Source organism: Notothenia rossii, assembly GCF_949606895.1.
Source record: "Notothenia rossii genome assembly, chromosome: 7".
Taxonomy (NCBI): Eukaryota; Metazoa; Chordata; class Actinopteri; order Perciformes; family Nototheniidae; genus Notothenia; species Notothenia rossii.
In genome coordinates this window covers 45,917,480-45,934,848 of record NC_136905.1, presented here as the reverse complement: position 1 = coordinate 45,934,848, position 17,369 = coordinate 45,917,480, and the positions used below count along the sequence as shown (strand labels likewise).

Below are 17,369 nucleotides of genomic sequence, written 5' to 3'. Positions count from 1 at the left end.
CCTGACACACTTCCCCTCTCCCTGTCAAAGCAGTGTTTTCAATAGCAGGCCATTGAGCTCTTTGCTCTTGCATGCAAGGTGACATACTGTATGAGTGGACAACATCCCTGTACCACTCGCACGACTGGAGTTTTCTGTGAGGCTTTTTCATTGACCCATTGCTGTAGGTGGGCCAGCTTCCATCGTATGATTTTCTCCTAACAAACCACACTGTATTGATGACTGTTACGATCAGGAATGCCTGCTTGGTAGCCCATTTTGTTTCATGCTTTGAGAAAATGTGAGGAAAAACCATGCACAAACAAACAAAGTTGTAATTTGAACTGAATTCCATTTATCTAAGGACACAAATCTAGCCGCTCAAAAAAGGATGTGAAAAAGTTGATAATTGGTAAAGAGAGCGGCCTGCTGGAGGTTTTCTGTGGGGCCGAGGGGTAGATTTGGCCCTGAAACCCAGTGTAAGCCGCTTTAGCCTGGATAGCTGAAAAATGATTCATTCTGCCTCTGAGGTTGTGTTGCTCCCACAGGTGAAATCACTCATCTCCTTTTCCTACTGACTGACAGCTGCATTTTTAAGATTGAAATACATGCATTGATGACACTTGTAAACCTACTTCACATATACTGTGCATTATACTCCCACCATAAATATACACAGCTGGAAGTATTTGCACACTCTTTTATTCACAAGCTCTTTTTCTCATGTCTCCCCTTATTTTATTTTCATCCACTACTCTCCTGTTTTTCTTCTTAGAAAGGGAACCCGCAGGCTGAGGAGCTGGTGTATAGTCACTACGTGATCTGTAACGACACCCACGAGACGCTGTGCTTCGGCCAGGTGGACACAGATGAGAACGTGCTGCTGGCCAGCCTCCACAGCCACCAGTACAGCTGGAGATCCCACAAGTCCCCTCAGGTAACACACACACAGACACGCACAGACACTCACACACAGACACAAACACATAGACACACTCACACACACAAACACTTACACAAGCACACCAGAAAAATATTGATCAGCGTGCAGCAGTCACTATCTGTGTTTCTGTCAGCGCTCTGAGGCAGTACCCTGACAGCATTGTTAAAGAAGATTGATTATATTTAACCCTTTGTGGTTTTGAGGTTGAGTGGAAGGGTGGGCTGGCGATCTGTGGCATATGTGTCTGTGCTTGGTGCGCACATGTTTCATGACCCCCATGTGTTCCATGTTGAGTGTGAGAAAGTCAAGCTTGAGAAAAAGTATGGCCATAATTGCTCTCAGTAAGTCAAGTTGTATTAATCATCAACCATGGTTAATCTGTGTTCTTACCTCACTCTAGCTATCACACACACACACACACACACACACACACACACACACACACACACACACACACACACACACACACACACACACACACACACACACACACACACACACACACACACACACACACACACACACACACACACACACACACACACACACACACACACACACACACACACACACACACACGCAGACACACACTTCGAGAGTTGCAGCGAATACAACATCTCGTTTTAGCAGTGAGTGAAAATGACCTCTTTATTTTCTGGCATGTTTTGGAAGAAAGATTGTCCGAACAGGCCATATGTCATCATAGATAAGGAATGTGATTCCTGGACGGTTCTGTCATTTATTATTCCATCATGTGTTTGTGGTATATGAAAAATGTGTTCTCAAGATGGACATGATTTGTGAAACTAGATAAATAAGAAATAGTGCAACTTTGCCAGAAACACTCAGCTAACTTATTAAGCTTGATGCGATAAAATGCCTGCCAATGTGGCTGCCTCAGCAACTGTAGCTCACACTCCTAATTAAATGTTGGGGTTATAACAATAGTGGTCCTGATAAGAGAAGGGGCTGTATTTCTTTAATGGTCCTGCGAGTGTGTTTTTGTAGCTCGTACAAATCAGTTTCTGGAGTCTTAAGTGGTTGTGCTGTTTTTCTTAGGTCCCATAATGCTTTGGAGTGTCTAAAATAACTCTGATCATCACAAGCCATCATCCCCCACACCTCCCCTACTCTCCCATCTTTCCTCTTTCCATCTGTGAGGCTGCTCTCCACCTCACCCCGAAAACCTTGCCCTTAATCCCTGACCTCTCGCCTATTCGTCGCTTATAATACCAACCTCAGGTGCTATCCTGCACATTATTTCTTCTTTTCCTTTGGACACTACACTCATAATTTACAAATCCTCCCTAATTCAACTTGATAACCATGTTAAACAAACGTTTACAGTGCATCCAAACAGTGTAATGCTACAACCCTTCAAGGTACATGACATGAGTAAACACTTTTCAGCTTGGGAGCCACAGTGCAATTAGCTCAGTCAAGCTGATGATATACTGCTGTGTGTAGTACACTGTGTGTTTTATTGCCATGCACTATAGGGACCCACCAGACAAAGGCCCACACACCCTCAACCACGGTTAAGAGAACATAGCTGTCTAATACTCCCTTGGGGTGGACTCAGTCCAACTCTCTTTATTCCTGATGCTTCACCTCCATCAGCTCGATGAGATCAGTAGACCTGGAAAGTCTCTGCTCTATACTCTGCTTTGGATGTCTCTTTTTAACAGCGCTCATAGCTTCCAAGCGCTCTCCTTGTCCCTTTCTTCATCCCCTACCAGCGCCACCTTGTGCTCTGGTATTTACCACACACTGACTGGGCTCATTGGCCCTGGTCTGGTGTGTCCTGCCACATGCCTTTGCCTGGCTATCCTGTTCTGTCTTGGCATTGCTAGAAGGTAAATTTGTCCTTTGTATCTCACTTACACCCCAGTATGTGATGTCCTTTCCTTATAAGACCGTGGCTTTAAATGAACCCCGAAGCCTGAATCCGGCCTCGTTCTTTGGCCCATACAGTCCCTTCTCTTTAGGATCCATACAGCTCGCTGTGTGCACCCTTTACCTTCCATATGTCATTCATGGTCACTTTGCTCCGCCAGTAGCCCTGGTTTGACTCGGTTCCCTCTGTGGAAATAAAGTCATGACCCCTCCCTTAATGTAGCCCTCCTTATTCTCCTCTCTTCCAAACTATCATTAGAAGCATCACTGCACCCAGGGTTGTTCAGGGCCTGGTCCCGTCTGAGAGACCTGTCAAGAAGGCAGACCAGCAGCCGGTCCTCATGGCTCTGGTATGATGTGTGTGTCCCAGCTGACCTGTCCCTGAGGCTCTCTCTCTCACACACACACACACACACACACACACACACACACACACACACACACACACACACACACACACACACACACACACACACACACACACACACACACACACACACACACACACACACACACACACACACACACACACACACACACACACACACACACACACACACACACACACACACACACACACACACACACACACACACACACACACATTCACCCACACACACATACATTCTTAAGCCAAAGCTACTCATTTGCTGTTGTAAGGCAATATGTCCCCCTTTCTCTCTGTGGTTCCCCTGAGAACCCACTGCACATGAAATCATCTTGAGAGGAAGACGGGGGGAGTGAAAAAGATGAACAAAGGCAGAATGGACAGGGAAATATGAGAAATGTAAAAGGAGGGTAGCACCGAGCTGTCAAGAGGATACTGTACAGGCCTACTTGAAGAGGACATGGGTAAAAAGGAAGCAAGAGCCATGCTCTTCACACTCACAGATCGCCCCGGAGAACTCTACAGTGCAAGAAAGCCAAAAATGTGTCTGCTCGCTATCTAGCTATCCCTCCCACCTTCCCCATTTCTCTATGTTTATGATTCCCAAGCAAACTATAAAGGTAGTTTAGAGGAGTACATGTCAATTACTTTTTATTATCTTTAAATCCTTTAATAATATCTTCTCTTATTGCCAGTCCATATAAATATTCCAAAAAAGAGAAAATAACTTCCAAAAGGAGCAGGCCTTCTGTTGGTTCAGCTAAAACAGGGAGACATATTTAAGATCTGCAATCTCCTGTGTGTGTCCGTTTGTGAAAGAAGAGCTTAATGTGTCTGTCCCGAGTGGTCTAACCAGGGTACACTTCCTAAGATGTTGACATACCTTTGAATATCTTTCAATTCTCTCCGAATTCTCACTTTTTTTGCAGTCCACAGAAATGTCCACTCTCTACCCCCTGATTCTGCTGTCACTCATAACCATGGGAGGCATTAAAAGGGTCGATTGAGGCAGTCACGTCTTTAGAGCCTACTGTGGTATAACACTTGATACAAATCATACCCATACGTGAACACCCAGACCCACACACTCGGTGATAACATGTTTCCTAAGGCCTGCAGTCTGTCAGGCCTCTCACTTGAATTCCTCTCTTTCTTGCTCAGCATGCATTCACACCCCAGCATTTGCCAACCAAGATGGATCAGTTCATAAACACTTTCAATTGTCCTTATTTTTAATCATTATCTTTCTTTTATGTAATATATGTATAAGAGAGAGCAATGAATAGAGAGATGGATACAAAAAGATTGATACATCAATGATAAAACGCCAGCTAACTCACACACACACACCCACGCACGCACGCACGCACGCACGCACGCACGCACGCACGCACACACACACACACACACACACACACACACACACACACACACACACACACACACACACTGTCCCCACCCTGCTGTTTCTTGGTGCTCTGGCGTGTGGTATGGATAGTTGGAATATCTGGCTGCTTGGTACAGGATGCAGCCTAGCACATGGAAATCCCTGTGGTTAGTGTGGTTTGCAGTGAGAGGGGCGTTATAACCCCCCTACATTTGGGAAGGACTTTTTAATTGCCTAAAAGGATAATTCGCAATTTGAATAAATTATAATTTAGTCCAGGAGCAGGCTTCTACTGAGGAACTCACACTCTCTCTTTCCGGATGCGTGTCTTTGTGTTGTTGATTTGTGTGTAATGGTTTTAGTGTGTGTGTGTGTGTGCGTCGAGGTTGAGCTGGTGTTCGTGTGTTTGGTTCCCAGGGGTGATGAAGATAGCAGCTCAGGACTATTAGTTTGCGGTGAGATTGGCCATGTTTTTGGAAGCAGGCATGACAGGGAGGTATTTGGTATGAGTGAGAGAGTTTGTGTGTGTTTGTGTGTACCCGTGTCTTTACATTTAAGTGTGTGTCCTGTGCTCATTTCCATAGGCTCTGTGTCAATCTGTTCCAGTTTTTAACCTACAGCAGAGTTTAACACGCACAGCTCATTATATTAGAAACATATGTATTCTTTCAAATTGATCAGCTCTTTTTTAAAGTAGGTTTTCAAATTTCACCTAGCCCATTGTTTAAGAAACACTGCCCTCAAGTGAAGTGGTTTAGTTGTGCTGCTCATCAACGTTGTGTCTTCTTCACTGCATTCAGCCGAGCCTTTGCAGATATTAGCTCCAGGTTGACCCACACATGACTGATCAGAGAGCAACCGATGAAAGGGGCCATCCTGATCCCTACAGAAAACCTACACTTTCCTGCTGTGTATCCTCCGAGCTGGGATAGGCTGACTTCTTTACACTGGCATTACCTAATAGTTTACAGAACAGTCAGAGGTGAACATTGAATCATTGCCTGTTACATCTTGTGTTTGAGCTTACATTTAAAGTCCATACAGCGATGTATCTTGTACTACCACACTCTCCATCTTGTCCAGGCATGTCAAGAAACAACCCTCTAGTGCAGCCTTTCCCAAACTCAGGGTCGCAACCCAAAATGGGTCGCGGACCCGTTTTGATTGGGTGGCCAGTTAAATGCATTGCTACACACACACAGCGTCAGAGCTGATGGCTGCTTTGGAAATAATTGTTTTTAATAATTTTTGTATTTTATTTTTTATTTTGAAAATGAAATTATGAAATATAGCATTGTATATTGAATGATTTAATTTTCTAAATACAAATAAACTAAAAATAAAAGATTGTATTTGTATCAGCTCTGATGCGTCCCCCGCAAAAGTTTATTATCTGTTGATTAATCCCGATCGTACATGATGGCAAAAAGACGATACAAAGAGGAGTTTTTAAACGTTGGCTTCACAAAAGCTGTTAGAAATGGAGAGGAGCGGCCTCAGTGTGTTTTATGTGGAGAGGTGCTCAGTAACGAAAGCTTGAAAATGAATCAATTGGACCGGCATCTCCAAACAAAACATCCTCTGCATCGGGACAAATCAAAGGATTTTTTCATCTGCAAAGAAGAGTCTTTCAAGAAGCAGTGTTTTGACGGCGGAAAAGTAAGTCACTCATTTTAATCATTTGTTTTGTGAGTTTGTGAGTTTGTCAGGGTCTGTTGTGAAATTGTTTCGTTAATGCAAAGTTGGATGAAATGCAGACTGAGCCCCGGAGCGGACCACCAGCTGCGCGCTCTCACACGTCCTCTACTCGCTCCCGCGAGTCCACTACGTTCTGCAGCGGCACAGAGCGGTGTTTCAAAACAATAACCACTGGAAGATTAGAGGGAAAGTGACAGGCAGTATGAGAAGGAAAGCGAGAGAAAGTATCAGCCGCACGGACGTGACTGCTGCAGTGTGATGCACATAGGAATACATATGGGGGTTATTCCCTATCTTTATTCAAGAGCGTGGTCTTTAAATTTGAGAGCATACTTTATTGATTTCACGTTCAGAATATGTATTTATTTCCCTCAAACCCTGTCCTCACACTCAAATAGTGCCTGCTTGCGCTTAGATTTGCTATGCTTCTGCTCAAACTGTACGCTTGCACTCAGATATATTGCTGCGCTTACAGATTTCCTGTGTTCCAGTTTAAAACCTTCTCCTTGCACTCAGGCTGTTTCTGTGCGCTCGTGAAATGTCTGCTCTCAGATTTCTTCTGTGCGCGCTTGGGTCTTTTGTGCAACAACCCTGTCAAAATCCCTCCGTGGGGATTCCCCACAGTATTGAGTATGTAGTCGCTTTGGATAAAAGCGTCTAACAAGTAACATGTAATGTAATGCGCTATAAATGTGGTTGCCAGGTCCACATTGGGTATACAGCGTATATTAAAAATCACCCAATAACCCAGCAATGTTAATGATAATATCTTCTCTGTTATTTTCAGGCATTCAAAGGGAACAGAGGGGCACTGAGGGCATCCTATCAAGTCAGCCTCCATAAAAAAAAAGTTAATTAGTTGCCAAGTGTTGGAGTTTCTTTGTCTCTCAGAGTGTTTTAAAACAGCTCTGTTCATTTAAAAGTGTTTAAAAAATGTGTGTACATAGTTTTTGATCTAGTGACAAACTTAATGTTCCACTCCTGATAATTTACATTTGGTTTCACCTGTGATTAACTGAGTACACTTGACTGCACTTCATTTAGTGTTTTGTCCCTTTTGTGTTTACAACATGTTTGTTCTTTGTTCATTTAAAATAGTTTAAAATGGTGTGTACATAGTTTTTGAGCTACCGACAAACTTAATATTGCACTTTTGATAATTGTATCATTGAAATTTGTACTGTATATACTTGACTGCACGTCCCATGTTTCGTCTCTCTGCTTTGATCCTTATTTTGTCTGGGCAAGCTCAAAGGGAAGCTTGTTATGGTGAGAAACCTAATTGCTGCGATGCACTTTTATAATTAAATACATATTTTCATTTATATTTTAAATTCATGGTGTGTTGCATTCTTTGTTTATAAATGTAGATATTATGGAAAATCATGACATTTTTTGAGCTTGGGTCCCTTAGGACAACATCATTTCTGTTTTGGGTCTCATGCTGAAAAAGTTTGGGAACCCCTGCTCTAGTGGAATAACAATACATTCAACAATGTGATTACTAAGGCCAAGCCAAAGTCGACAATATAAAGTATATTTTATAAATTAGATTCAATTTGAAGATGCACAATTGAATTATCATGTTTACTGTGGGCGACTATGGCTGTGAGGGAGTGTGGTCGTCTTTCCACCAGAAGGTTGTGGGTTCGATCCCAGCCCATGCAGTCAACATGTCGATGTATCCTTGGGCAAGATACTTAACCCTGAGTTGCTCCCGATGGCATGGCCAACGGTGTGTGAATGTGTGTGAATGTTAGGTCCTAGAGTAAGGTACACTGCTCTGTATGAATGGGTGTGAATGGGTGAATGACATGTAGTATGTAAAGCGCTTTGAGGGGTCTTAAAGACTGGATAAAGCGCTATATAAGTACAGTCCATTTACCATTTACTGTATGTTGTGTCTTTGGCACCAAGCCTTAGATGATGTGTGAGTCAGTAAGTCATCAGTCTTTAGAGAGAGTGAATCATCATGTCTTCCTGGGTAGGAGAGCCATAGACACAGTCATGGTCGGGTTACAGCCTCATTCGTCTGTGCACCATTCTTACTCCTGCTCCAGGTCACATGACAAATGTCTGTGGTGAGGGAGTAGGACTTGGCTTTCTTACTCAGCACAGCTCAAATAATACAATAGTAAGTAAAGGTTAAATGAAGAAAACGATAGAGGTAGAATGAACCCTATATTAACATCAATCTATGTTGGTGCGTACATGCGAGCGAATGTATCTGTCTAACCCTAACCCTAACATACAGATTATTTATACACATCACATCCCTTTCATGTTTCAAGGATGTGAACATTTTCTTCACAGATCACAGACTTTAGCTTTGAGGTTTTTTGAGCCTTCAACTCTGTTCATCCCAGCAACTGGACCTCCGTGGATCTAAATCTGCTCACTGGACAGTTACACCAAGGAGATTGCAGCTCCTCAGAAATGTCCAAACTCCTTTAATTAGTTGGTGCTCTTATGTTACTGGAGTGCTGAAGCTGCTTCTCCCAGCAGTGCTAGGTGGGAGCAGGCTTGGTTAATGATTCATAGATTACGTCTCGAGAAGTTCTGAACCCCATAAAGAGACAAAAGAAAACGTTTCAACTTCATGCTGCCAGCAATGTTATTCAATCAATGACTGCTTCCTATTCTAGGGAGCCATTCTCATCTCTCTACAACCCACCAGTTGGTCCTCGGCCAACCATTGTAAAACAATGTACATTCCCAAGCTTTCTTCCACAGCTGCAACAGCCAAAATGTCCATGAGAATTACAGGAAGGACAGTGACTCTCCACCTTCAACACCACTTCTTATTTTTGTCCGAGTGAGTGTGTGTATGGGTAGCTGGTAATTCCACTCCCTGTGCTTCCCTCTGACATGAGGAGATTAGTTTAATTACCATGTTGACGAGAGCTGAACAGCTAGAATCTTATATTTATTTTTCTATGTAAATCTTTTTAAACATGCCAATATGTTAGCATTTTGAAAGCTATGTTTTCATCCTCTCCATCAAACACTTGGCCTTGAAACTACAACAAATAATGTTAAACCACAGGTTTCAACCCTGTCTGGACAGCAGAAGTGTTTCTGGTTGGTGTCCACACGACAACAGTGTAGGTATGTTTTATGACTCGGGGCCACATTGTGACCACAGAATTATTAAATTGAGGTCCAAGTTCACCAAACCGGGCTTGTACTATGACAACAGTTACAGAGTAAGGTCTCTCACTGTGGCTTATGTCTTTTGTTTTGACAAGCTTTTCATTACGTTTTGTATATTAACAGTAATATTCAAATGAATTTGAAAAAAGTATTTGATTTAACCCGCACTGTAGTATAAATATACTGTATCAGTGTGTAAGTAAAGGTTCAAGTATTCTATTAAATGTCCCATGAAAAATATACGAGTCCAGAGCAAGCTTTAGTTAGGAGTGAACACGTATAAGTGCTGTCTGTTAGATGAGGTGAACTATATACAGACAGAGGTACCCAGGTTTCAATACTGCACTAGTATTTCATGCTTCGAGAAAGCATTCCATATTCTAAAAAATATTATATAAATATTATAAACCACCATAAAGTCACCAAACAAATCATGATTTCCTCATTTGAAAAAACGATTTAACAACTTGTAATGTGCAGCGATGGTGCCCTTGCATACAAGTTACCAGGGTGGCTTACATGCTTATACCCACAGCCTACATCCTGTGGGTTAGACTTATTTCAATCAATAGTCTCTGCCTGGCTTAACCAGATTGCTGTTTGATTATCTCCTGAATTAGAGGACAGGGAGGTGCAGGTAAGGAATCAGTGAGCACTGGCGACCCATTGGTGCTGCCCTGAGTTCAGCACCACGGACAGCACCTTAATGTTGCATGACCAATCCCATAGGAATAGTGCTGGTACATGTTTGACACTGTTTGAGTGCTTTCCAACACGTGCAGTGTAAACCTAGAACCCTCAGAGAGTTAAAATGTACTCTTAGTCAGTCTTTTAGTGTCACGGTGCAGAGCTGATTATTCAACACTTAGAGAGAGAAAATGTACTCCATGGTCATTTTTAACACTGTGTCAGTGCCCTTTAGCTGGTGTACACCAAACAAACAATTGTGGGGTGAATCATTAACACTTCAGGAAGTACACATCAGATTCTTGAAAAAATACATTTATTTTCAAAAATGTGATTCTGATGTGTTTTAAATATAACATCTAATCAGTAGCAACATCAAACACCCCACAAAATACATTGGTCATAGGTGGAAATGTGTGTACATTAGCTCATTAGGCCTCTTTTGCCTGGGGAAACCCTTTAGAGGTCATCATTCCAAAATCCTGTTGGAAAAAATGGACAACGTGGAATACCATACACTAGTGCTAATGTGCAAAGTAAACTGACAAAAATAGTGTTTTGAAAGACTAACAATCACCACGCAGGATGACCAACATCTAAAAGTGTACATGGCTACCAGTTTAAATCAATTTTTTAGATGGTGGTCTGCAAAAATGTGTACATTCCGTGTAATGCCTGGTCATAGGAGATCCCAAACACATAATGTGCTTTAAAAAGTTCATCAAAACTGACAGGGAAGACTTGGCCTCGCAGGGAAGGAGCTCACCATCCAACGCAATGTAGTACTCATGGAGCTGTTTCTTGTGGTTCCAACTGCTAGGATGTAGTACTCCTGAAGGCTGGAGATAACTGTAAGATAATAATAAACACAAATATAAGTACACTGTACATCATATTTTGATGGATGGGTCAGACACTGACAAAAACCTTTGATAGCAAGCAAATCAGATCAGCTCGGCCATTACCATGAACAGAAGTCAAATGCAACATACACATTCATGCAGCAGTAATGTAAAACCTAAAAGCATCCCAAAAATAGTCAAACACTAACAGGGACCATTTCACTGCACAATGAGTGCTTTTACTTATACTTAAAGTACATTTAGCTGATTATACTTGCATACTTTTACTTAAGTCAAGTTTTAAGTGCAGGCCTTTTACTTATAGTATTTTCGCAGGGTGGTATCAGGGTTGCCAACTTTGGGTAGTTGGCAACCCTGATACCTGGCTGGAGTGAGATTTTGGTATCATGGGTTTGATTACACATATGAATGACTAAATGACTGCTATCGTGTCAGTAGCGGGACCTTAGCATATACAGTGGGGCAAAAAAGTATTTAGTCAGCCACCAATTGTGCAAGTTCTCCGACTTAAAAAGATGAGAGAGGCCTGTAATTTTCATCCTAGGTATACCTCAACTACTGTATGAGAGACAAAATGAGAAAAAAAAATCCAGAATCACATTCTCTGATTTTTAAAGAATTTATTTGCAAATTATGGTGGAAAATAAGTATTTGGTCACCTACAAACAAACAAGATTTCTGGCTCTCACAGACCTGTAACTTCTTCTTTAAGAGCCTCCTCTGTCCTCCACTTGTTAACTGTATTAATGGCACCTGTTTGAACTCGTTATCAGTATAAAAGACACCTGTCCACAACCTCAAACAGTCACACTCCAAACTCCACTGTCAAAGAGCTGTCAAAGGACACCAGAAACAAAATTGTAGACCTGCACCAGGCTGGGAAGACTGAATCTGCAATAGGTAAGCAGCTTGGTGTGAAGAAATCAACTGTGGGAGCAATTATTAGAAAATGAAAGACATACAAGACCACTGATAATCTCCCTCAATCTGAGGCTCCACGCAAGATCTCACCCTGTGGGGTCAAAATGATCACAAGAACGGTGAGCAAAAATCCCAGAACCACACGGGGGGACCTAGTCAATGACCTGCAGAGAGCTGGGACCAAAGTAACAAAGGCTACCATCAGTAACACACTACGCCGCCAGGGACTCAAATCCTGCAGTGCCAGACGTGTCCCCCTGCTTAAGCCAGTACATGTCCAGGCCCGTCTGAAGTTTGCTAGAGAGCATTTAGATGATCCAGAAGAGAATTGGGAGAATTTCATATGGTCAGATGAAACCAAAATAGAACTTTTTGGTAAAAACTCAACTAGACATGTTTGGAGGAGAAAGAATGCTGAGTTGCATCCAAAGAACACCATACCTACTGTGAAACATGGGGGTGGAAACATCATGCTTTGGGGCTGTTTTTTTGCAAAGGGACCAGGACGACTGATCCGTGTAAAGGAAAGAATGAATGGGGCCATGTATCGTGAGGTTTTGAGTGACAACCTCCTTCCATCAGCGAGGGCATTGAAGATGAAACGTGGCTGGGTCTTTCAGCATGACAATGATCCCAAACACACCGCCCGGGCAACGAAGGAGTGGCTTCGTAAGAAGCATTTCAAGGTCCTGGAGTGGCCTAGCCAGTCTCCAGATCTCAACCCCATAGAAAATCTTTGGAGGGAGTTGAAAGTCTGTGTTGCCCAGCGACAGCCCCAAAACATCACTGCTCTAGAAGAGATCTGCATGGAGGAATGGGCCAAAATACCAGCAACAGTGTGTGAAAACCTTGTGAAGACTTACAGAAAACGTTTGACCTCTGTCATTGCCAACAAAGTGTATATAACAAAGTATTGAGATGAACTTTTGTTATTGACCAAATACTTATTTTCCAGCATAATTTGCAAATAAATTCTTTAAAAATCAGACAATGTGATTTTCTGGCTTTTTTTTCTCATTTTGTCTCATAGTTGAGGTATACCTAGGATGACAATGACAGGCCTCTCATCTTTTTAAGTGGGAGAACTTGCACAATTGGTGGCTGACTAAATACTTTTTTGCCCCACTGTATATTTAAGCAATAGCTCACGACAGGCCGTGGTATATGCTCATTATATCACAGCAACCCCCATAGCTGTGATATAATGAGCATATATCACGGCCTGAAGTGAACTATTGCTTTTATAAAACGGTTACCAAGTGTGGCAATATGAAAGAAAAATACACACTCTAATTTAAATAGTTTTTATTAGTAAATAATGATGTTCAAAATAAAATAGTCCCTCCGTTGCCTTCTGCACGAAACATATTGCGAGGTGGTTGCTATGCAACAACACAAACAGCTAGCGAACATATTAGACAGAGAGCGTTGATCCATTATTTGGCTATTTATTTACATTCATTTGTATGTTGCACCCACTGAAAAACTGTCCAGCATCAGTAGAATGGCTTACGTGGTTACTTGTATAGGTTGAGGTTGTTCTAGGCTGTTGCTTGGTGTGGCGAGAATATTGCTCCACTTTCTCCGGTCCCCGAGATTCGGCTTCCAGTAGCTCTGGAGAGAGCTTTCCTACCTGTGGCCACTAACGGTCATAATTTCTCTGCTTTGTTTCAAGACCCGCATCAGAAAGCTTGAATTATTATTATATATTATCATTATGTCAGTGGTCTAAAATGGTCATACAACGGTGCCGACAATATTATCGTTTATCGCAATAATTTCCGGGAATATGTATCCAACAAAATTAATTATCGTGAGAGCCTATACATGAAACACACACACACAAACAAATCTACAGACTTACTCCAAACTGCCAAATATATTAATTAACACACTCTCACTCTCATATACTCTTTGACTCTCTTTTGGCCTAGTAGAACAATAAGCAGCAGACTTTTACTTTTTTATCATTTCTACTGGATCTTAGATCTGCGCATGCGCAATAGGGGTGGGATTGACCAACCGGCCTCACTGCTCTGCTGTCTGTTAACGTTGTTAAGATTGGTGGGGGCGGATCGACCGCTTGAGCAGCTGTCAACTCAACATTGTAAATAACCAACCAAAAACGATCGCCAGTTCATCTTGTTTTTGGCGTGAGAATAGTTTGGGCAACGTGAGAGAGTGAGAGTGAAAGCGTGTGTCACACACCAGATGCGCAGTGGTGTTTTCTCCCGGAGGCCAAGGGAAGCCATGCTTCCCCTGTTTTTTTCGGATTGTAGTTATAATTTAAATAAATAAATAAAAACACTTTGTTTTGTTTAGATAATTCTCCTTTGTTGTGTGTTGCTGCTGGTCCGTCTCTCCCCCATTCTCATTGAGTATTTTACAAAGAATGAAACAAACAGCGCCCCTCTAAATGTTATGGTGAAACAGTAGATTGCACTCACTGTTGCAAGAGGAAGCCAGCCGAATCTGGCTTCCCTTGGTGAAAAAAAATGGAGGGATTGACCAATCAGATGAGGCCCACGTTATGCCCCTGCCAACCTGTGATTGGTCAGGGCCATGCCAAGGGAAGCCAGCCGCCTCTTGTCTCTCTTTTTCTCGCCTCTCTTCAGAGGCGGCTGGCAGTTGGCGATTTGATTGGACACTGCCATCCAATCAAATCACATCAACATCAGTTTTAATACTGTAACTGTCATACCACCGTTAGAAATTATCAAGCAAATTAAGCATTATGGAGGGTGGAGATTTGGCGTACTTAATCAAACATGACTTTACTAAACTCCCGCTACAGCAGCAACTAACAATTAAATCAGATGACAGGCCAATGCCCGCACTTGAGCCGTGTACACAGAGGAAAAAGGGAGCGAATCGGACTTTCAATGAGGACAGTCATGTCCGCAGTGAGTGGCTAACTGGAAGCACTAAACTTCAGCGTCTATTTTGCTGGCCATGTCTTCTTTTTGACAAGGATTCGTGCTCCCTGAACAATCCTTGGGCAACTTCAGGATTTATCGACCTTGCCAACCTGTCACGGGCAATTGAGAGGCACGGTAAATCCAAAAATCACATAGATTGTGTGATTGTCTGCATACATTAATAAGTAAAATGCTTAAATTAATAAGACGAGAGAGTTTCAGCTGGAGAGTGCGTGCGGACCTGTCGGTTAGATAACAGGCGTGTGCAAGACCCGCATCTGTGTGATACAAATGTGTGTAAAATGATACCGGGTGCTGTAATCACTCATCTGGTGACGTTATTGATTACCCCCCCCCCTTCCCCCACCCCCCGTGGCAACCCTCACGCAAATGTAGTGTGAAGTTAGACTTAACTGTTAACAGCATTATATCAGGCGGGAGGCGAGAGCTTCGAAATCATTTATTCTTCATGAGTAACGTAAATTGGCGGTAGCTAAGCTAACAGCTGCTAACGTTAACGGTCTCATCATTTCAAACGGTGCCTGCAGACTGGAGTTGATTATGGATTAAAAAAACATTTATTTAAATGTATGCGGCACTTCCGTAACGTTACCCCCTGTCGAATGATTGGAAAGAGGAGCCGTTTTCCCCCTGACCCCTAGATTCTTCCGCCGCGGCCGTAATGTTACGGACGTAACGCGACGCAGAGGGACCCGGTAGAATCCAGGGTTAACTCTTGCATAAATCTGTAACGGTCACGGTCGCGCTTTTCCTGGAGAATATTTTCAAAAAGCAGAGGGTCACGAGGCTGCATTAAACCAATGAGAAGGCGCGGCCTATCTGATGACGAATTGAAACCTAAGATCGATGCAGACCAGACAGACTCAATGCAAAGATATACTCTGAGGGAGTCCATCATCCCAGAATAAACACTACACAATTCAACACCAGCACCACACAAAGAAACAACACCAAAGAGAGGTTCTGGTGCACTCTGAGAAGTGTACTTTATGTCCATTCTACTCCAAAGTGTAAACATTTCTACTCTGGTCATCATTACTCTGGGATTTTAACACTTTGGTATTTGCTGTGTAGAAACTATTTTAGTGAATTAACATGATGTGGTACATTTTCCTGGGCTTCAGTGTTATTTCTCTATAGACCACTCTGTGGTTAGCAGTTGCTGTTTAGGATTAACCCAGGCGGAATTTGTTTTTTAGCAAGAGAGCCTGTGGTTTCATCTCAGGGAACCAATCCTCTCTGTAGTGAAGTGTTGCATTGCAGTATGCATTGCATTGTCAAACCAGTGGAGACATCAATTACTTTCATGTTGCCTGAGTCTAGCCTCTTGTTGCTGGTGCATCAAAGGCCCTCAGGGTATTGGAGACTACGGTCTCTGATTGCACGGTCAGCATGCAATCAAGAGCATACCACCTTTTCTTCACTCATATGTACAGTATGTGTTTTTTGTGAATCTGAACAAATGTGTAATGTAAAGTATTATCCCACCAGTGGACTGATGTGTTCCTGCCCTGTGCAAGCTTGGAGAGTCGATAAAGTCATGAACAGGCATTGGAGAGTATAGTATAGTGTTTGGGTGCATATAAATCTGAACATGGTGTAGCGAAACTATTTATGTCTTTGTTCGTAATGTTGCATGCCCAGGGCAAGCCTTTGTTTTTGTTGTGTTCATAGACACAGACAAGGTCTCTTTCCCTTCCAAGGGTCCTGGACCACTGACTCCTTCAACCCCCCATGCGGTTTACAAACCTCTCTTCTCTCAGACAGTACTCCTTTGTCAGCTCCCTTCATTTGATGCAAACACTTGCCGCTCTGCGTCTCCTGGACCCCTTGAGACCCTGGATGTCTAAGATGCTTTGGTTGACACCAGAGGGAGGACTATTGAACAATGTTAGTCAAGCATAAACCTCTTAACGTCTCCTTTATCAACCACAGACCCACACAATGCTTCTCTCGGTACCTTCTTCCAGCTCTCAAACCGCTTCTTAGACTTGCAAATCTGGGCTTTGATGTTGCACTGCCTTGATTCTTTTGTCAGGGATGGGGAGTCAACGAGGAGAGGAGCATTGCAGACAGCTGTTAAAGCAACCATAATTCCCTCATGTTACACGGGTTAGCCCTCACTGCCTTGGCAAGGATGCTGTTTAGTCTCCTTCTCTCTTTAAATTATTTACATGGTAGACAGTTCAAGTTTGTCTGCCTCTCTGCAGTGTTACCCATACTTATCCTTTCCAGAGGACAAAGTATTACATATTCTTTGGTTTTGTTGTCTGGGTATAAACCTGTTTCTCATTTGTTAGGTGGCTAGCTCCCTGGTCCCTCAGTTATTTCACCAGACAAAACAGGCCTCTGTTCCACAACCCTCTTTTTTCACATATACGCCCATGACATTAAATAAAACAGGCAGTACAGAGACTTGTCAGAATACTTTAATCACATAATTTTCAAATGTAATTTAGATGTAAAGTTGAATTGAGTGGAATTGATGAGTATCAACTATCAAAAACTCACACGT

The 17,369-nt window shown here is 42.6% G+C and overlaps 1 protein-coding gene across 1 annotated transcript in view; it reads left to right on the top strand.

Moving 5' to 3' along the window:
• The window catches only part of vps13b (vacuolar protein sorting 13 homolog B), a 460,668-nt gene that overhangs the window by 380,353 nt on the left and 62,946 nt on the right, over positions 1-17,369 (top strand). Inside the window, 1 exon segment of the mRNA XM_079694034.1 lies at positions 755-916. Within this exon segment, the coding sequence (XP_079550160.1) occupies positions 755-916 (162 nt within the window).